At 35.0% G+C, this 20,704-nt stretch overlaps 2 protein-coding genes across 3 annotated transcripts; one reads left to right on the top strand and one right to left on the bottom strand.

Annotated features, from left to right (window-relative positions):
• Positions 1–922: 922 nt before the first annotated feature.
• LOC137717746 (phosphoribosylaminoimidazole-succinocarboxamide synthase, chloroplastic) lies at positions 923–5,658 on the bottom strand. Its single transcript, XM_068457209.2, has 12 exons — positions 5,287–5,658; positions 5,019–5,120; positions 4,688–4,817; positions 3,601–3,693; positions 3,426–3,514; positions 3,178–3,258; positions 2,557–2,646; positions 2,361–2,450; positions 2,208–2,258; positions 2,073–2,119; positions 1,408–1,465; positions 923–1,318 (listed from the first exon to the last, which is right to left on the bottom strand). The coding sequence occupies exons 1-12, from the start codon at positions 5,602–5,604 to the stop codon at positions 1,256–1,258; spliced, it is 1,212 nt and encodes a 403-aa protein (XP_068313310.2). The 5' UTR covers positions 5,605–5,658; the 3' UTR covers positions 923–1,255.
• A 9,985-nt stretch (positions 5,659–15,643) lies between these two features.
• Positions 15,644–19,284, top strand: LOC137717703 (serine/threonine-protein kinase PEPKR2). Of its 2 annotated transcripts, none has more exons than XM_068457152.2 (4): positions 15,644–15,897; positions 16,302–17,098; positions 17,572–17,868; positions 18,596–19,284. In XM_068457152.2, exons 2-4 carry the CDS (start codon positions 16,318–16,320, stop codon positions 18,955–18,957), a joined length of 1,440 nt encoding a protein of 479 aa, XP_068313253.2. In that variant the 5' UTR covers positions 15,644–15,897; positions 16,302–16,317; the 3' UTR covers positions 18,958–19,284. The 2 variants fall into 2 exon arrangements, with proteins under 2 accessions (XP_068313253.2, XP_068313254.2); XM_068457153.2 differs by having other exon boundaries at positions 16,284–17,098.
• The last annotated feature ends 1,420 nt before the right edge of the window (positions 19,285–20,704 follow it).

Here is a 20,704-nt window from a genome sequence, read left to right as displayed (position 1 = left end):
AAGTAGTCAATGTTTAGTTTACAAAATAGTGTTTGGTTTAAGAAGTAGTCAATGTTCAGTTTAAGAAATAGTGTTCAGTTTAAGAAGTAGTCAATATTTTGTTTAAGAAATTGTCACAGTATTAATGTTCATAAACTAAATAATGAAATTTTTCTTTATTTTTGATTTTGTAATATTATTACTTACTTTGTTCCAAAACAATTGAAAGAATAATCAAATAAACAAATAATAAAATAATAAAATAAAAATAAAATGTTTATGGAGTGAGGTGAAAAAATAAAAAATAAAAGTGAAAAAGTTGATGTGGATAGGTGAGGTGAAAGGGGAGAAAAAAAATGGATGTGAACATACGAAAGAGGGAGAGATAGAGAGAAAGAGGTTGCACGGTTAAGTGAGGAAGAGTGTGTGTGTGTGATGTGACGCGCGGTCCCGCACATTAGTATATGTTTTTTTTTATTTTTTGTGTTTTTCTGTTTTGTTGTTACGTAAAACTTTTGTCATTTTCATTAAAATTTGAGTCATTTTTATTAAAGTTTAAGTCTTTTTTATTAAATAAAGTTAGTAGATAGTTTTTGATTAATTAAAAGTTTTGAGAAGCCCTTTTCATTAAAATTCCCTATTTCTTTTCCAAACTTGATATGAACACAAGTTTTATAGGCAATAAGTTCCTAATCCATCCATTTATAGGATTCATTTTTTGTTATTGAACAATGTACAGATGTATAACGTCAACTCTGTACGGTCAGAAAAACAAAGGTTAACTTGGTAGTTAAGACTAACGGATGAAATTTTAGAGAATAAAACATAAACTAGACCATAGCATTCATAAAAAAGGGATCAACTTACATAGAACATGTTCACCGTCACTTAGAATTCCGATCCAATAATACAATGTCATGTGTTAAAAATCTTACACCCATCATTGTTTTAAAAGTAAATAAAATTTCATATCCTTTCAAATAATAGTTATAAGCACACCATCAGGCATCTGCCGATGTAATGTGGTCTGATTACATTTGCACGCAAGCACACTTTAAGCAAAATGGCAGCTTAAAACGCTTTTGGCTTAATTATACCAAGTACCACCTAACCTGGTGTTGCATACAAGCCACTGTTTAAACACCTAACCTAGAGACAATATCCCAAAAACAGCACAACAAACTGCATTCCAATCATTTCGGATGCTTTCCTCTTTCGGGTGGAAAGGAAGGGTTAACTAAATTCCAGCATAAAATTTGTGCTTCACAGTACAAAGTTATCGAGTCAGAGATGACAGCGCCTGTGCAACATTGCGTGATATCCGATCATGTATTGGTTCCTGAATGAAAAAGCAGAAAATTATGTTACAACAATCTCTACACAATACTCGCAATATGTCAATGACGTATTTTTATCTCTAAGTCTTACCTCCGTGGAGGGCAGCTTGAATTTTGATTTTGTTATTGTCTCGTACAGGAAAATGTATCTGTCATCAAAGAATAATCTCAGTCCAAGTAGTGGTAGATACAAAAATCTTCAAGCCTGGTCGCTTCTGTACGGATCTTATCAAACAATAACACGTTAAGGGCAAGGGTAGTTCTATTTAGATACAAGGGGAAGGCAGATAGGGGAGAGGAGGGGGAGGGGGAACCCAGGAAAGCGAGGGAGGAGGGAATGAAGGATGAGTTGTCATCAGCGAAGTATTCCTAATCACAATATGAACCGAAGGAAACGAAGGATGGAAAGACACATTAACATTGCATCTCCAGATACCCCATTGCCATGTTTTTCTTTAGACAGAATATCCTAACAAACCGCATCATAACCAAGGTGGGAAAGCCAGATGTCTTTCAAATACGATGTTCCATCATAAAACGCACTACCAAGTACAAATTTCTAACAAGTCAATTGGCAGTTTATTATCAAGTATTTAGGTTTCGAGCAGCTCAAAATGTGCCTACGGTGACCCGCCCCTGACCTGCTGAGTCGGGTGGCCAGGTTAACACTCCTTGTTTAGATCCATGAAGCATGTTGAAGGCATTATAATATAGTATACAATAAATTATGTAAGGCACAGTAAAGAAGTGGCATACCGCCAAGCTAGTTCACAAACGAGTTCCTCAGGAGCATCAGGGAGGACCTAACAGTTTTAAGCATCAGAGTGAGATTTGAAGTTTACACATGCTCAAACGCAAAAAAGAAAATATATTGAACTTCATGTGAACTACCTCATCTTTGTAAGGATTGCAGTGATCTTTGAACCACAACCTCAAGAACTCCTAAGAATTAAAGATATAAATGTCAGATAAAACGTAATTTGTCTATAAGAACATAAGATTAAAAGGGCGAAAAGAACATAACAGTATAAATGCATTGCATACTTTATCAACATTTTCGGGTTCAAGACCATTCTGAAATCGCTCCTCATAAGTATGTGCAATCCAATATCTGCTTGAATCAGGTGTATGCACCTGGAATGGAAAGGAGTGGAAATCAACTCTCATTACATTATTTGAAAAAGTGTATTATTATGAGTCAGAAAGAACTATTAAATTTTTACAGATGAGAATGCTAAACCTCATCAATCAAAAGAATGGAACCATCCTGGCCTTTTCCAAATTCATATTTTGTGTCTACCAATATCAAGCCATGTTCCAAAGCCACACACTGCAACATGAAAGAAATGGTAAAACCGGTAAGTTTGGGTGATGGTTACTATTTAAATAAGAAGTTGATTCGGTCAGTACCCGAACTCAAGTCAATTATGATAATCTCCCCACAAACATATACAGCTGGTTACGTTGGCAAATATATTTATTTGGATTGCTCAACTATGTATGCTCGATAAACTTATACACACACAAATCCTTGGTCGTGTCCACGTATACAAAGTTAATGTCCAAGATCAAAGCATTGGATACAGACTTGTGACCCTAAATGATATACAGGAAACCAATAAAAATTGAAGCAAAAAGAGAAAACAAAATCACACTTTTCAACCGTTCAAAAGAATTTGTTCAGGCTTTTCCAACTTTTCATCATTGTAGCCCTTCTTATATTCCACTTTTATGCTAAAATAGTAATCTCGTTCAGAAGCCTATATATTTATCAAGTAGTCCCAATTTCCCAATATGTTTTCAGATAATTACATTTTAAAATGTTCATTGCAATAAGACAATAAGAATAAAGTCAAGTTACCTGTCCATACTCAAACAAGCTCAGTGCTTTCCTGCTTACTTCATCATACTCGGCTTGAGTCATTAGTCCACGTTCAATTATCTGCGAGAAAATTGCATGAAGCAATATTAATACATTCCAACCCACTAGGAAATCCAGCACAACGTAATGACCTAATTCCGTCTACAACACAGACTGATTATCGCTACCCTTTTCTCCTTCCCTATTTTTCCCCTGTTAGGTAGCAAATGACATCAAAGTTAGCAAACCTCGTCTGGGGTAACAGGAACATCATGATCTGCAGCCTTAGTTGTTGGTGTGAGTATATTTGCAGGCAGCTTTTGGCTTTTTACCAAGCCTAGAACATGAATAGACCATTAGACAAAAATTGGTTTGACTTTTAAAAATGGTTTACAAAACCAACTTATTAATTAGAAAGCACACCATCTGGGAGTACATTGCCACAGTAATTTCGAACACCATTTTTGTAGACCGTCCATAATGATGTATCAGTGCTTCCCGTCACAAAACCTCTGACTACAAAATGAGCAGCAAAAGTAGCGTAAAGATTTTATACTTAATGAACTTATGAATGCTGCAAGTACCCTCATTCAAATAAACCATTATCTTCGAAGATAAAATTCCATCTTTTACAACAAGAAATACGATGGACAATGAAAATATTAAATACTGTGGACTATGAAATTTTTTTACTCAACAACAACTACTGACTTTCCGTGATCAGGAAAGAAAAGAGAGCAAGCCAATAAACTCATGAAAAGATGGATTGTAACATTAGGTTTCATAATTTACTCTGCCTTTCTGTCATACGCTTATTATGAAATCTTCATGGTCAAAATTTTATCTACAGTACCAGTTAATCTACTTTCCTTCGTGAATATGAGAAGAAGAAAATAAAAAGATTTAAGCTATCATACTTTTCCTCCATAGTTATGAGAAGAAAATATAGGATACCTCTCTATATAATTGTTTCCTCTCAAAACTTCCATTTGCATAATATACAGCTACGTTATCCTCTCAAAAGACCAGGTAGATGCATAAATATCTAATTTTTCTTAAACGAAGAAGCAGTGTAGGTAACAGCAAAACAAGCTACCAAAACATAAATTCTTTAAGTAAAATGGAGGCTTCCAACGCCAAAATTCAGAAAATAAGAAAAATGTGGGTGAATAATTTCTTTTACAGAAAGTTGAATCCATGAACCAACGCCCCAAGTACAATGCTGGAACATTAAGCAATTGCTCGCTAGGATACAAAATGAATATATCAGAAAGTCCATCTTCCACCAGTTCTTTTTATTGTTTTTGACCATTGCGTTGATTATGAAAAAAAAAAAAAATTAATACAAAAGTTATTTCTTTTACTAAACCTCGTAACATCTTCCCTTACTCAAAATTGAAAGATTATGAATTACAATGAAAACTCTAAGAAACATGAATCACATTGACAGTGAAATAGCTCACTAGCCAGTTAAAGAAAAATGCTAAACACAATGAATGGAATCTCTTACCCACAAACTCAACGGGAAAAACAGAGCATTTCTTTGCAATTGTTACATTTTCATCCGGAGCCGAAACAACTGCATTTGAAGTTATATGTCGAGTTTTGTCAAACCACCATAAACTTGTCTCATTAAGGACCTAAATATCATAGAAACAATGATCATGATTTCAGATACTACTACTAATTATCCATCAACCATGTAATGAATACTGTATTTTTTCGATATCGTGATTTGTGACCGTTCTTTTTCTAGATTTAGTAAGAAATTCAACTAAACACAATACAGAAAACTGATATTAAGAAATTTACTTCCTTTGGGGTAAGAACTGAGGACAAACCTGGCCTTTGAAGGGAATAGACGCAAGAATTCTGTCAAATGCACTCTGCCTATCCGTCGTAACCATAACTAGATAATCCCCACTGTCGTAAACATCTCTAACCTGCAAAACACAGAAAATTGCAAGTCCTTCTCCAGTCAAATTAAAAACCCACAAGTTGTTTCTTGAGAAAAAAAGCTCCAACTTGGTTGTCAATCAAAATTCACTAAACGTATTGGGAAAAAAAATTAATTAAAACCGAAAATAATAACGTGTTCTTTTTTCATACCTTGCCTCTGCTTTTGGATTTGAGGCCAGGAACTGTCAGGTGGAGGTTGGTTTCGGAGAGGCAGTGCGACGACGAACTCTTGATAACTCCAAGCACCTCTTCTTTGCGATCACTGTTGATCAGAGCTTCCAAGGATGGCGGTTGCTGCTGGTGCTGCTGGTTTTGGGCCGCCGTGACCGAAATGGAGAATTTTGGGAAGTTTATGGATTTGGGTTTTGGGATTGTGAAGGTAGAGAATGAAGAGAACGAGGGATTAGGATTTGAGAGCTTGGGGATTAGGGTTTTGGGAGGGTTTAAGGTTGGTGTATACTGGGCCATTTGCGGCGGTTGAAATTGGAGCCTCACGGTGGCCGCTGATTCAGCTGTTGGCGCCTATATATACTGTCGTTGGTTTTTCACTTTTTAATTGCGTGAAACATCGGCCGTTCGTATTCAACGGTTAGATTTGCATGTTTTGATCTAACGGATCAGAAAATTTGGAGGAAAAAACCGAATAAATTCCATTGAAAAAGCTTGCCACGTGGCATATCCACGAGGCACAATCTGGTGCATCCACATGACGCGATCTGGCACATTCAACTCTTATAATTTCCAAAATCAAATGTCAGAATTAATACAACGATAAAAAAAATACCAAAACTAAAAATTACAAAGTCCTATAAATAGTTAACCATTTTCTTCATTCCTCAATCATCTTACAAAGTTCACATTAAACAAAATTTATAAAGTTCACCACTAAAACAATTTTACAAAGTTAACACACTAACAAACTTACAAAGTTCAACACGGTTAAAAAAAAATTGAAACACACTACAGAGCATACTTCAACATAATACGTATCTTTGTCATTTATTGAAAGTATAAGAATTAGCTTCAGTTATTTTGAGCAAGTTTCAACGCCCACAATTGCTCAGTCAAGTGACGGTGACGTTCTTTGTAGATGTAAGTCGAATGTACGGTTTGCAGATGCCCCATAAGCAGCATCCACAAGGCAACCGTGATTTTTTGCTCAAGAAAAAGACCTAAAGCATTCTCAACATCCTTCTTTTGAACAAAGTAATTGTCACGATTTCAAATAACAAGATGATTTTATTGAACAAATGTCATCGCATTCTAAATCCTCTACGAAAATAATTTGCCGCGTACAAACTATATGGAATAAGATGATCTTCCAATAGAACATCACATTGGTTTCCCCTACGTAGTTTGAGATTAGATGCACAGCTGGTGCTTGAACTAACTTCTTCTTTGTTGTGTTGATTGATTGATGCAACCTCTTGCACCACTTGATGAATTGATGCTTCTCTTCCTATGATGTTAGACACGCCTCTTTCTTTGTTGTTCATCTTCTCACTCGTTTCTCGCCCTTCTTGTCCTTGCAATTGCGTCAGGTTATCCATTGTTGAAAGAACTTTCTTTTCTAAAAATATATGAATTGTGTGCAGGGAAGATGGAAGAGGCTTGGTGTGAGTAGATGTGGTGGTTTAAAGAGTTTTTTTTATGGAGAAATATGAGGAAATCAGAAGATTGGATAAGGGCTCATGAAACTACATGAATGGCTGCAAATCTTATAAAAATATGTGCATATATTATTAATCAATAATGACACGTGGTGCAATGAGAGTGGTTAAAAATTTCATCGAAAAGCTAAGGCAATAGTTATAATGGACGATAAGGGAATTGGATCCACTCCGGACCTTAGTGTCCGGAGCCTAAGCATCAATCCATCTGGATCGCTGATTGGTGTGTAAAAGAAATCAAAGTTGTTGGTTTGTGTGTGATGAACCAGGAAAATGAGTTTATGGAGACCATTAGATTCAATTTGTGCGGCCCAAATTAGTTGATCCTTAGGCTCCAGACACTAAGGTCCGAAGCAAATCCAATTCTGAGGATAAGGCCAAGAAAACATCAAAAAAAAAAAAAATTTAGATTTGTAAATAGTAATCGCCTTACTCTTATTCTTTTCAAACGAGTAAACTTGCATATAGACAAGCACAATTTAGAGTTAACTAGTAAATTTTACCCGCATGTTGTTGCGGGAGCGAAAATATAACCATATATTATATTTTTGGCATATAAATATGCAAAGAGTGAGATAAACATTAAGCAAAAAATGGAGCAAATATTTTTATAAAGCTATCTAAGTTTATATAACTTACGGAAAGACATTATCAAATGCCTTATCATTGATATACAAAAATGGGTAGCCTAGTATTCCCCTTGACAAACATCCTTGTCCTCCATTGGTATGACTACTTGAACATAAAATATCCAAAAGAGCACATTGTTTATATTCATGTTAGGATCAACTATTTACATACACAAAATATTAACCAACACTTGTCTGTTTTGGATAACACATGACAACATCCTTTAACAAATGAGCAAAAGTTTTTTCCTCGAAGCAATTTGGATAATTAGAAAAAAAGAAGGAAGTTAAAACTGAAAGAAAATGTTAATACATTTGTAATAAATTTTGGAGATGAAAAGATTTATAGCATGGAATAACCAGTAATAAACCAGAGTTATCTATTTTTTTTTTTTTTTGTCCGGAGCAAGGTCTATTTTTGAGCTAGTTAGCCAGGATTTTCTTTTCAACAACTGATCGAAACCTGATCAGGATCTTGTGTATCTGTTTCAAATATTTGTTCGCCTTCACTGTGTCAAAGATATTAAAAACATTGAAAACATAAATTTAGATTAGATTGAGATCAATTTGTGATGGAATTAAAAATATTGTTATACAAAGTACAACCTTTTTTTTCTTCAGATGGTATAAAAAGGGCTCTTCTAATTGATTCTCTCTTTCTTTTATGCAATTCCTTAGTTGTGTCAACAGGGATAGTGGAAGATGAAACTATTGTAGAAGAGACTGTAATTTCTCTATCAGAGATTGTGGAGTTGCTAGCTAAATAGTCAGGTCCTCAGAAACGCTGTAGATGAGAAAATCATTCGAGTTCAATGAATTTCTCCTGTTTCCAAATTGAAGGTTAAAAAATTTTCTCTGCCCTATAAGCCTAAGAACTTGGCAACTGTTTTTGATCTGCTGATTTTTTATTGAAAACCAAGTTTTTACGGGGCATGCCAAAAACTTTTTCACCCAATTTGCCAATAATTAGAGCATTGGTCTCGTTTGTTTCATCTTCAAGGACGAAGAACACTTTGTACCTTCATTTAAAAACATACTGCATAAATTAGAAACCATGAATTGTTTAATGAGTTTCAAGCTTGATTCGTATTAAATTTTTAAATGTTGTACTTTAATGTTAAGATTAATCATATGATAAAATTGAAGTATACTATGATTCTTTATTTCAGTGTCCTCATTATGTCTAATTCTTTTTTACCACCTTTTCTTTCACGAAGTTATAATCATTACATTATTTTTTAACATAAAATGTACATCAAATAGACATTTAAAAAAGTTCTCATCTATGAAAGTGCCCGACAATACAATAATACCTTAAAAAATCACCATCTATCAAAGTAATAAACAACAGCGAATTATTTTCCAACTTTGTATATATAAGAAAGTTTGGATTTAATATAATCTAAGCCTGGGAATATTCAAAAGACACATAATAATCCGTTAAACAAGCATCATCTATCGAAGTACTAAACAACAGCGAATAATTTTCTAACTTTGTGTTCCTTAAAAAGTTTGGATTTAATGCAATCTAAGCTTGCAAGGATTCAGAAGACACAAAAATTGAAACACATTGTTAGAGTTATTATCACGAAGTGGGAATCTGATTTGGATGCTTCTGGCAAATTAGTTTACCACTTGTTGGATCTTTGTATATTTGTTTTGTGCATGTAGGGCAAACGGTGTACCATCATTCATACCTCGTGTTATATTGCTTGATTGACACTTTGCACAAAAAACGTATCATTTTGCAAAATGTTTAAAAAAATTATATTTGCACAAACACCAATTATTAAATAAATAACTTTTATCAAATGAGTCAAAAACAATTGAAAGGGTTTTGTGGAACACAATAAAATAAAAAAGTATTACATACGCCTTATATAAATAAAGGATCCAAATACCTTAACTCCTCAATTGTCACATTTTTTCCAGTTTGCAAAATCTCTTCCTCATTGGCTTGCTTGGAAGAAGGAAGTAGTGTTCTAATAGAATGAGGCCAGCTTGAAAACCTGTAATAATTTAGATTGAACATCGGTAAAATAGGGAGAGAAAAATAATAGTTTAAAAAAAAAATTACCACACGATGATTCTCATTCTATGAGAATGAATGGACTCACACTGATTTGTACGTATTCAATTCTAGAATGTCTAAATCTATTAAAAAAAGTATTGAACCAGTGATATTCAAGATGATGTTGTTTGTGCATTAAACAAAAGTAAAGACAGAAAAATGTAAAAATGATGTATTAACTGACATTTCAAATAGTTTTCCATCTAGCCAAACAAAAAATTGTAAATTGTAAATTATAGACTTTAGGATAGCTCTATAGATTTCAGATATTGTGCATCACAATAAATGATATCTAATTCAAAAAGAACAGGATGAAAATTAAGTTTCATGTATCAAAAACAACATGTGTAATATGTTTAGTATGGCAATAACATCTTTTTTGTGAAGGTGATGTGGATTTCTCATAAGTTGTATTACTCTTTTATCTCAGAAACTACTTTTGATGATTATGATTAACTAAAATATATTTATTAATGTCTAGAAAAACTACTAATTTATACTTGTAATAATCTTCAAAAATGAAATTAATAGAAAATCAACAAATTAGATACACAAATGATAATTTGTGTTAATACAATATCATAAGATAACATTTTTTTTGTTGTTCATCAGTCTCAACACGAGTCATTAATGCAGTCAATGTTTTAACACATTTCTAGAAACACTTTAACATAAAATAAAATCACCTAACATCGTTTTGCAATCGTAGAGAAACATAATAAAAGCCAATTTAATAGCTAAATAGATTAGAAAGAAAATAGAAAATGAATAAGTTTTTTTATTAAAGTAAATACCTGCAAACAATTTAACCCTCAAGCTTGTAAAAAAAATAATGATTGGCTGGGGAGGCTGTTCTAATGAGAGAGCAGAAAAGCCATTTATAACATCTAACCAGTGTAATATGAGACACTTTATTTCTGTAAAAAATCAAAAGCCCAAAAAAAAAAAAAATTTAAACTCATGAAAATCTTAATTTTTATTTAAAATTGTTTAAATTATTTTTAAGTAAAGAATATGACTATTAGACAACTCAGATGGATTTGAGATGCAAAAAAAATTTTAATTTTATTATGGAGATGAAATGACTTGATATTTTGTATGACCAAATCACATTTGTGATTAATTCTCTTATTGATCTGTATTGGTTTTAAAGGCTGGACCGCAACCAGGTGGCTAATGACATCTTTAAATTTGAAAAAAAACAAATTGATAAGTTCATAGGAAAACGTTGAATAAAATAAGCATCAACGCATATTATTTTGCTTATTTATGTATATCAATACCTGTTAAGATATCAAGCTTGTTTAATCGAGGATACAATATGTTATAAGCTTGCAAGAAAAATGTTGTGCAATAGGCAGAAAGACACTTGCCAACTTCTTAAAAACTGTCTTGGAAGTAAACATGATGTGGGTGTCATGCAGAACAACTATGTATTGAGCTCTTGTCTTGTTAGTACAAAAATTCATGATTTCATAGCAAGCAACCGCTTCAATCTTTGGAACTATTATTTCATAGTCCATTTCATCAAAAGACGCTTCGATAGCTTGTTGCTTGACAATTAAAGAGAAAAAAACATTGAAAACACTGTGGATAAGTAAATCGCTAAGTTTTATAGTTGAAATAACATGAAAATAGGCATAGATGACAAATATTAAACAGCAACATGGATAGTAAATTAACAGATGTAGCTAACAGTTTAAAGGAGATGGATACATATAAAAAAAACTATGTAGTACACATAGTAAACGCAAAAACAAATGTATCATTTGACAACATAAAATTGGAGAATAAAGTGTTTAGAAATAAACTGTATACAATATTTACTATGGAGAGTATAAAAACTATGTCATGTGAATTAAAACAAATAACTCATTGTTAAGACGGAAGATCAAATGTTTATAAACTAATTTTATCAAAAAATGATCACTAATCTTTTCATCAACCAATATACAATGTAGGCCTGTATATTCATCGCCCATGCCTGGATACTTCGGTCTCCATATTCTACAAACACGCACTTTAATTTTGACAACTTTTTTATATGCCATCAATTGATCAAGTGGTGTTGGACCTTCATCTTCCATTTAATCTATACAAATGAAATACAAAATTTATAAATTTATAAATTTATAAATGGCCCATAGAAAAAGCTTAAAATACCAACCACGCCATAATATCCATTTTCATGATCCAATGCAAGTGAATATATTATGAATCCTTTGACAAATCAACAAGTTGATTTAAGAATTAGAAGCTCCGATAAAGCAACCATTTCAGTGTTTCTTCGGCACTTTGCATAAGTAGGTTAGTTATATGTGCTAATTAATTTTTGTCTAAAACTTTTTCCTAATTTTAATATATTTGCAGGTTAGATGCGCTAATTAATTTTTTTTTTCCTTCAGAATATGACTCAATTTGTGATCGTGGTCCACTACAGATGGAGAAGGGTTTATAGCCAATACACAAATGGTTAAGCGAAAGCAATGGTAGTGTCAACCAAAGTTACTCATCAAGATCTTATAAATGTCTTCGTATTAGTCCGAGTGAATTTAGAATCTCAACTAATTGTTGTTTTTTTAGGGTTAAGAGCAATGAAGAATTTTTTGTCATTAAGGATATATTAATACTTTTACATCAAATTTTGGTTAGAATTATCATAAAACTAAAATGGTGGTTATAATTCTATATGGAGTATAAAATATGGTTACTTTTCCAAATTTCCCATTAAGAACCGGAGAGATAAAGGAAAGACTTGTTAGTTTTTCCTATAACCAAATAACAACACCATTTAATTAGTAGATGGAATTCATTCATGTCATTAAAACCAAGATAAAAAGTATTTTCACACTTTATAAACGAATTGGCAAAGGATACTAAATCTTATCAACTTTGATCCAAGCAAACTAACAAACAAATTATAATTAAAAATTGATGACTCATAAGCTAAACTAATCCATGATTGCATCTAAGGAAACAATGATCATCAGTTGTCCCTAGTTTTATCTAGACACTTTAATTTACACCACACCAAATTTAACTACCACAATAATATAGTCAGAGAGCCAAATAAAAAACATACATGCCATATAACAATAGCAAAGATTGGAAAAAACAAAGATCAACAACACCAACAAATGTAAATATTGACAGCCTAGTGAAATCTAAACCATAATTGATTTATCGATTATAGGACAAACTAAACTATGTGTTTATACAAAGAAGCAAAAGACAATTAGCCATCCCCATTAACCTACATTACACTCAATTAAACCACAACAATAATATAGTTACACACTCAATCATAGATTAGATCAAACATAACTGGACGCGAACAAACCAAACACAATTACTTGCCTCTGGTTTTATCCGAAGACTTTAAATTATGCTTCACATGACTTATCCACCACAACAACACAGCCACAAAATAAACATAAAAATGAATCCATGATACAATAATAGGAAATCTACAAATTTTCTAAAAAGGAAAGATCAAAACAAACAACCAAATTCGAAAAAAAAAAAAAAAGGGGAAACAAAGAATAATCACCAATTTATCAATTGTAGAATAAATTAAAACCTCACTCACAAACCACATGTTACATCCCGGCCCGGGGCGGATCACTTCCCGGGCCCGCTCCACCACCGTAGCACGATATTGTCCGCTTTGGGCTTACCATTCCCTCACGGTTTTGTTTTTGGGAACTCACGAGCAACTTCCCAGTGGGTCACCCATCATGGGATTGCTCTCGCGCGCTACTCGCTTAACTTCGGAGTTCCCATAGAACCCAAAGCCAGTGAGCTCCCAAAAGGCCTCGTGCTAGGTAGAGATGAGAATATACATTTAAGGATCACTCCCCTGGGCGATGTGAGATGTCACAATCCACCCCCCTTAGGGGCCCGACGTCTTCGTTGGCACACACGCAGCCAGGGTTAGGCTCTAATACCAATTGTCACATCCCGGCCCGGGGCGGATCACTTCCCGGGCCCGCTCCACCACCGTAGCACGATATTGTTCGCTTTGGGCTTACCATTCCCTCACGGTTTTGTTTTTGGGAACTCACGAGCAACTTCCCAGTGGGTCACTCATCATGGGATTGCTCTCGCGCGCTACTCGCTTAACTTCGGAGTTCCCATGGAACCCAAAGCCAGTGAGCTCCCAAAAGGCCTCGTGCTAGTAGAGATGAGAATATACATTTAAGGATCACTCCCCTGGGTGATGTGAGATGTCACACCACAATTTTGACGTTAAAAGCAAGCAAATTGAGGTATGTTTACAACATATTGATTCTTAATCATAATAGTTATCATCGATGTAATTAATCTTTTACACAAAAAAAGAAAAAAGAAAAAAAGCAAGTGCTTCCCAATCTAAAGAGTCAATGACAATAAAGCAGTAGATTAGCAAATAGTTAATTATGACTTCTTTTGAGCCCAAAGAAACCTTATCAATGATTGCGAATCAATATGAAAGTAGCTCTAGATTAGTCATGGTGATTTCAAAATGGATACTGAAGAGCCATTCATTGAATGTAGTAACTAAAAAACTGTTAAATTGCAGCAGGAGAAGCTTACTATACACTCTTAGTTTTTTTACTATAAGAAATTGGAAAGTCCTCCTCAATAAAGTTAGTAGCATCAATATAATTAATTAAAGGATCCCTTAACACCCAAGGTTCTTTCCAAAGCTTGACACCATCACCTTTCCCAATTCTCCATTTCATTCCTTTGCGCAACAAGTCAGTTTCATAAAGAATTCCTTTCCAAGTGTAGAAGTAATCAGACTTCTCATGTAATTTAGTATCCAAAATAGAGCTCCTTTGCAAGTATTTCGCCTCATAGATTTTTGCTCAAAGACCTGTATTCTTAGCATGAATTCTCAATCCAATTTTATCCAACAAAGCTTGATTCATTTCTGCCGTTTTCTTAATCCTACACCTCCAACGCATTTAGGCCTGCAAACAAGGTTCCGTTGATATAAATGGATTTTTTTTTCTGCTGAGAGTCCCCCTAAAAGAAGTTTCCGTTCAACTTATCCATATGCTTGCAAACACTAATTGGAAGCTTAGTAGTTTGCATAGCATACATCGGTATTGCAGAGGTGATTGCTTGGATTAAGGTGGCTCTTCCAGCGACTGAAAGGATATTACTCTTCCAAGAAGAAAGTCTACTTTGAACTTTATCAATCACACCCTTGTAAGTTGACTTAGAGACTCTACATTGGATCAATGGCATCCCCAAATAATTTGCAAGCTTATCAGATAAAGGAGATCCACAAATAGCACTAGTTTTTCTAGCCTCATTTACACAAGTATTAGGAGAACAATACAACATAGATTTCTCAAAGTTAACTGCTTGGCCAGATGCTAAGCAGAATTTGCCAATACATCTCTTCATCACCCTAGCTTGTTTTGGTGTTGCATCTGCAAAGAGCATAAGATCATCTGCGAAAAAGGTGAGAAACATCGGGACCAAATTAAGAACCTTTAACAAGCTTTCTTTGACCAGAATTAACTTAATTAGTAATAATGTGAGATAGCTTTTAGAAAAGAGTAATGTATAGAAAATTTTAAGGTTTGTTTGGATGTGTTTTTAAAATGACTGAAAACACGTTTATAAAAAATCTTTTTGGATTCCAAAAGCACTTGAAGTGCTTTATGCAAGAAGTACAAGTTATGTACTTTCTTCAGGAAGCATATTAAGTGTTTTTTCAGGATTTTCTTGCATTTTTACCAAGAATTGGTTTTAAAAATATTTTCACTGAAAATATTTTTAATCTTTTAAAAAACACATATAAATGAGTTCTTAGTTCTTTGTCCTTAGCTTTCTATGGACTTGCACAAGCAACATCTACTATTCAGGGCCACGATTACGCAACCATGGCAAACGACACTTCACATCACATGCGTCAAAAGTTCACTGCCAGTCTTTCCCAAAGTGTCGTCAAAGACACACGGTGGCACCAAAGTTCCACCGCCTGATTTCCCAGCGTCCAACTCCGTTTCGGGTTCCGAAATCAGTCGTATAGAAAGAGGACACGTGTTGATAAAAAAAGAAAAAAAGAAAGAAAGAAAGAGGACACGTCGGCAGGTGAAAGGGCGCAAAACACTAAAACCCCGACCAAACCTTTCGACGTCAATAATTGTAAAATAAAACACAAATCAATCTTCTCTCTTCTTCTTATTTTGTTACCGTAATAAATAAAACAATTGGGAATTTTCCCTCATCAAATTTTGCAATCGGGGATTTCTAGGGTTTCTGGTTCGATCGAGTTCTCCATTTGCATTCGCGGGGGTTCGCTGCTACTCGTTGGCGAACGCCGCTGGCTGTCTCCGATTTGTTGGTTTCGTTCCGATCTCGCTGTACAGCTCTGAAATGTGAGGGATATTGGGTGAGTTAACTCAAAGCTTCGTTCTTTTCCCTGTGGTTAATTTTTTTTTTCGATTTGTTGGTCATTTGATGAAAATCGTGGGTTCGGGTTTTGGTTTATTTGCTCGGAGTTTTTTTTTTTTTTTTTTGCTTCGTGAATGAGGTTTATTTGTTGGATTTACTGGGTATGATGTAGTCGCGGAGTTTAGTGAGTTTTTCATCTGATTTTACTCGAAATTTGGTGCTAAGATAGTGGAATTCTTTAGCTGTTGGATTTCTTTTCTGGGTAGCCAAAAATTTTGTAATTTAGTTGATTGCACTGAATTTTGTATTGAGGAAAAAAAATGGAATTTTGATTCTGAAGGAACAAAACCTAAAGTGTGAATTGCCATTTCAATGTACTGATAGTGTGCTTCTGGATTAAAGTGGTTGGTTACTCTGAATGATGAGGAAGAAGAGGAAAGGCGGTGAGGACCCGTGCCCAGATCTTCCAGAAGATGTCGCATCAAAGGCGGAAGATGAGACATCAAAGGCGTGCAATTCAAGATCATCGGCCCTTAAATCGCATTATTCGCTAGAGGATTTTACAAGGTTGAAGAAGCGGTGCAAAGAAGATGATACGAGCACTGAACCTGTGGTTTCGCATACAAGTAGGCTTGCTGGAATTGCCACTGCTCCACCATGTGGGACTTCGTCTTTGGTTGCACCCGGAAGAGGTATCAAGAGGAAGATAGGTTGTATAGATGTTGCCACCCAGATGGGTAGGAAGAATAAGATTGAAGAAGATTATGCTTCGGGTGAAACACTTGGGCATGGAAAGTTTGGGTCAGTTTGGTTGTGTCAGTCCCGGGTTAGTGGCTCAGAGTATGCATGTAAGACTCTGAAGAAAGGAGAGGAGACTGTTCACAGGGAAGTGGAGATAATGCAGCATTTGTCTGGTCATCCAGGGGTTGTGACATTGCAGGCTGTGTATGAGGAGTCGAATTGTTTTCATCTTGTGATGGAGCTGTGCTCTGGAGGGCGCCTAATTGATCAAATGATTCAGGAGGTTCAGTATTCGGAGCAACGGGCTGCTAATATATTCAAGGAAGTGATGCTGGTTATCAAGTATTGTCATGATATGGGGGTTGTACACAGAGACATAAAGCCTGAGAACATACTTCTCACAAAAGCAGGAAAGTTAAAGCTCGCAGATTTTGGGCTGGCCATGAGAATATCAAACGGTGAATACCTTACCCCAACTTTCAAGGATTTTATCCATGCTGTTACTACATGTTTTTGTTTTTCTTTCCTGTTTACTGATTGTAGAGCATCATGTTTCTATAAAATGTTTTAAGTGCATCGTAGCATCAACAACTATCATGAACACAGATTGTAAGGGTGTAAGGACAGATTAGTCAGGGATCCTGCTCAATAGCAGTATGATCTCCAAGGAAGAGTAGCTTCCAGTTACATTTAACATGACTCAATAATGAGATATTAAATCAGCATATGTATCCTTCCCGAGGATAAACTAAACTTCAACCTTTATATTAAGTATCTATGCAAGATCCGTAACTGTGCTTGAGCTGGCCATATGACTGTATCATGTTAGACAAAGAAGTTCTGTGAGACTTTTAGTGCTCATATACAGGTTCTTATCTTCTGTTTTGTATATAGATTAGTTAATCAAAATGGTTTCTCATGCTTTCTGCAGGTCAAAATCTGACTGGTTTGGCTGGCAGTCCAGCTTATGTTGCACCAGAAGTTTTGCTAGGAAAGTATACTGAGAAGGTGGATATCTGGAGCGCTGGTGTTCTCCTACATGCACTCTTGGTTGGTGTTCTTCCATTTCAAGGAGACTCCTTGGAAGCAGTTTTTGAGGCAATAAAAAACGTGAAACTTGATTTCCATTCAGGGATATGGGAGTCAATTTCGAAACCTGCGCGGGATCTTATTGGGAGAATGCTGACAAGGGATGTTTCTGTACGGATAACAGCAGATGAAGTACTAAGTAAGTTTCTGGTCCTGCCTAATAGGAGAACTGTTAACAATGTGCAACCTCTTTTATTAGGTGTATGCAACCCCCTTCACATGTTTGTAAAAAGTATCATCTTCATTCTCGGGGAGTTGCTTATATGTGATCTCTTTTGGTGTTGGAGAGAAAGTACAACTAATTAGCATGTCGATTGATGTTTACTTTTATAACTTGTCAACATCGTCTTCTATATGATGCTTGTGCTCAGACATGCATTATTTTTGAAATATCTTATGATGCCTTTCTTTCCCACCTCTATTTTTCACAATCCCACACGTGCTGGTTGATCAGTTACAGTAGTACTTTTGGAGTTTTGAAGGAATGACCCTAGCAGACTGAAATGAAATAGTTTATGGCAATTTTTCATTATAAATATAGTTAGAAATCATTATATTACTTGTTATTACTATATTGATTGTGCCTATTTCTTCTCACTTGCAAAGTATTCATTGTTCATTTTGTTTAAATACTTCAATTCGGCAGCTTTTTTCACATTTTCTCGTGGACTAAAATTCTTATCAGTACGAGTTAAGGGACTAAACCCTGAAGTGTTAAGCCATCCCTGATTACTCAAGATGTCTATACTTTGTCATCGCGACAGTGTGCGCATACAGTTTTGTTTTTTCTGGTGATTTTAAGTTATGGGTTTCTTTTGCAGGTTTTATAGGTGCAACGAAATGACGTATATTTGGCTTTTTTACAGGGCATCCATGGATATTGTTTTATACTGAGCGAACACTCAAGGCACTACCCATTAAATCAAGATTGAAGAACCAAGCAGGAGAACCATCTCGCCAGCTTGTCATTCCACCTAGACTTAAGGCGTGTCTAAACCAGTCAGAAGATGGCTCTCTCAGTGAAACTTCAGGTCTCCTTTCGTCTTCTGATAGCTGCAAGTCAGAAGATGATGACGATTCTGGTTTAGTGGATGCACTTGCCACTGCAGTTTCACATGTGAGAATTTCTGAACCTAAACGGAGCAGGGTATGCGGTCCAACAGGTCGTCCAATCAAGCAGCAGTGTTCATCTAACATGAAAGCTAACAACCTCTGTAAAGCATTTTGATCCTGCTGACAAGCTGACACCTTCAATATCTTTACCTCAACTGTTTTTAAGCTGGGGAATTGAAACTAACCTCCCTGGTAATTTTCAGTGAGCAAAGATAACCACTTGACATATACCGGCTGGATCGAGATGGTAGTTTGGGTGTCGTTTACATATAGCCTGTGAAAATCTCGCTGCAACTCTTCGTTCTCGTTTCATATTTCGTTCCTTCAATCTAATAATGATTAAAACCCGATGAAGTGAGAGAATCCATGTACAGAATGAATGTGTAAATAGAATGCTGCTTTATATTCTTGGTGTTTGAAAAGGTGTGTTTTTCTTGAGCAATGGCCTTCCACCCTGTGAATTGTTCACAGATTGTAGTTAAAAGATCTCATTTTCTTTATGTTATTATTAGTATGGAACGGGAATGCCAAGGTGGCGGTACAAGAAACCATTGATTTAATGCCACCAGGAAGATTAAATTGCAAGGCATGTTGTCATTGAGATCTGGTGATGAAGTCACCCATTGTCTACTATCTTTCTTGTTTGTATAATCATTGATTTACATCATATTCCTATGGGTTTGTAACGTGTAAGGACATGATTGAGAAAGAATGAACATAAACTAAGGAAATGACAATTTGGGTTAGCCAGGGTTAGAGCCGCTGTTCTAAAACTCCCCGCCTAGTGCCTAGATGGTGGTCACCGTCCAATTAATTTCTAAACGTTTGAAAATTAAGAAAAGGTGCCGAGACCTCCTTAGGCATCTACTAGCTTGCCTAGGCTCTCGCTTAGCCCACCAGGCACCCGTTTAGGTTGGGACTTTCATTTAGGCAGAAAATGGATAATTTTTATTTTGGATTTTATTTTTGTTCAATAAAATTTAAGAGGATTGTTGAATACTTAGATGAATGTTCATTATATGCTTGTTCCCCATATTTTAAATATGTTATATTCCTTTAATTTATATATCATTTTATTTTCTAATTTATGTATCACACCACAATTATGTATTTTTGTAAGCATAAATAGACACTTATTTATAAAATATCTAATAAACTTACTTAAATCTGCCTAGTCTGCTTAGGCCCCCACCTAGGCTTTGCCTAACCGCATAGGCGCTAGACCTCAACTTACCACCAGACTAGCGCCTATCGTCTTTTATAACTTTAGGTAGAGCATTACGTTACATGTCATTCTTATGCACTCAAGTTTGAATTTCTCTTCTATAGTTTAAGATATATTAATTAGACTATCGTTTTTGAGCTAGACAAGCGCTTTAGCCCTGATCACATCTTCTCAACATTATCTCGTTGTAACAGAAAGAAAAACAAAAAAATGTTTGTTGCAGCTAAATTATGACTGGTGCCGATCAGTGGATGGAACATCCAAGTTGGAAATATGTCGGGAACCTATGACAAAAGGTTTTGGAGACCAACTTTGGGAAAGGAGCACCATACAGTCCACAGATTGATTACAACAATACTTCAAAAGCAACGTGGACATGGCATTACTTTCTTTTGGTCTAATTGACGAGAGTTTTTTGTTGTAGAAAAATAGTATAACCTACGTACGTACTCTTTATCAAGCCGGGTGATATATACACAGAACGCAGCATTAAAGCTTATTCTTTAATGACAAGTTTGTATGTTATTATGCGTATAAGAGCAGGATTATACATATTAACTTACAAGTTTGTCTTGAACCAAAACATGATAAATATACTCATTTTTGCCGGAAATGTTATAAAACTACAAATTTACAT

The sequence above is a fragment of the Pyrus communis genome, chromosome 8, assembly GCF_041283825.1.
Source record: "Pyrus communis isolate YQ-2024b chromosome 8, ASM4128382v1, whole genome shotgun sequence".
Classification (NCBI taxonomy): domain Eukaryota; kingdom Viridiplantae; phylum Streptophyta; class Magnoliopsida; order Rosales; family Rosaceae; genus Pyrus; species Pyrus communis.
This window is presented reverse-complemented; position numbering and strand designations above follow the sequence as displayed.

Bases quoted from the DNA above. Each gene is read 5' to 3' on its own strand.
- LOC137717746 (XM_068457209.2), bottom strand. From the start codon at position 5,604: ATGGCCCAGTATACACCAACCTTAAACCCTCCCAAAACCCTAATCCCC. The intron at 3,515-3,600 runs GTGTGCTTTCTA...TTCATGTTCTAG, and splicing joins TGGCAATGTACTCCCAGATG to GCTTGGTAAAAAGCCAAAAG. The intron at 2,451-2,556 runs GTTTAGCATTCT...TTTCCATTCCAG, and splicing joins CCATTCTTTTGATTGATGAG to GTGCATACACCTGATTCAAG.
- LOC137717703 (XM_068457152.2), top strand. From the start codon at position 16,318: ATGATGAGGAAGAAGAGGAAAGGCGGTGAGGACCCGTGCCCAGATCTT. The intron at 17,099-17,571 runs GTGAATACCTTA...TGCTTTCTGCAG, and splicing joins GGCCATGAGAATATCAAACG to GTCAAAATCTGACTGGTTTG. The intron at 17,869-18,595 runs GTAAGTTTCTGG...GCTTTTTTACAG, and splicing joins AACAGCAGATGAAGTACTAA to GGCATCCATGGATATTGTTT.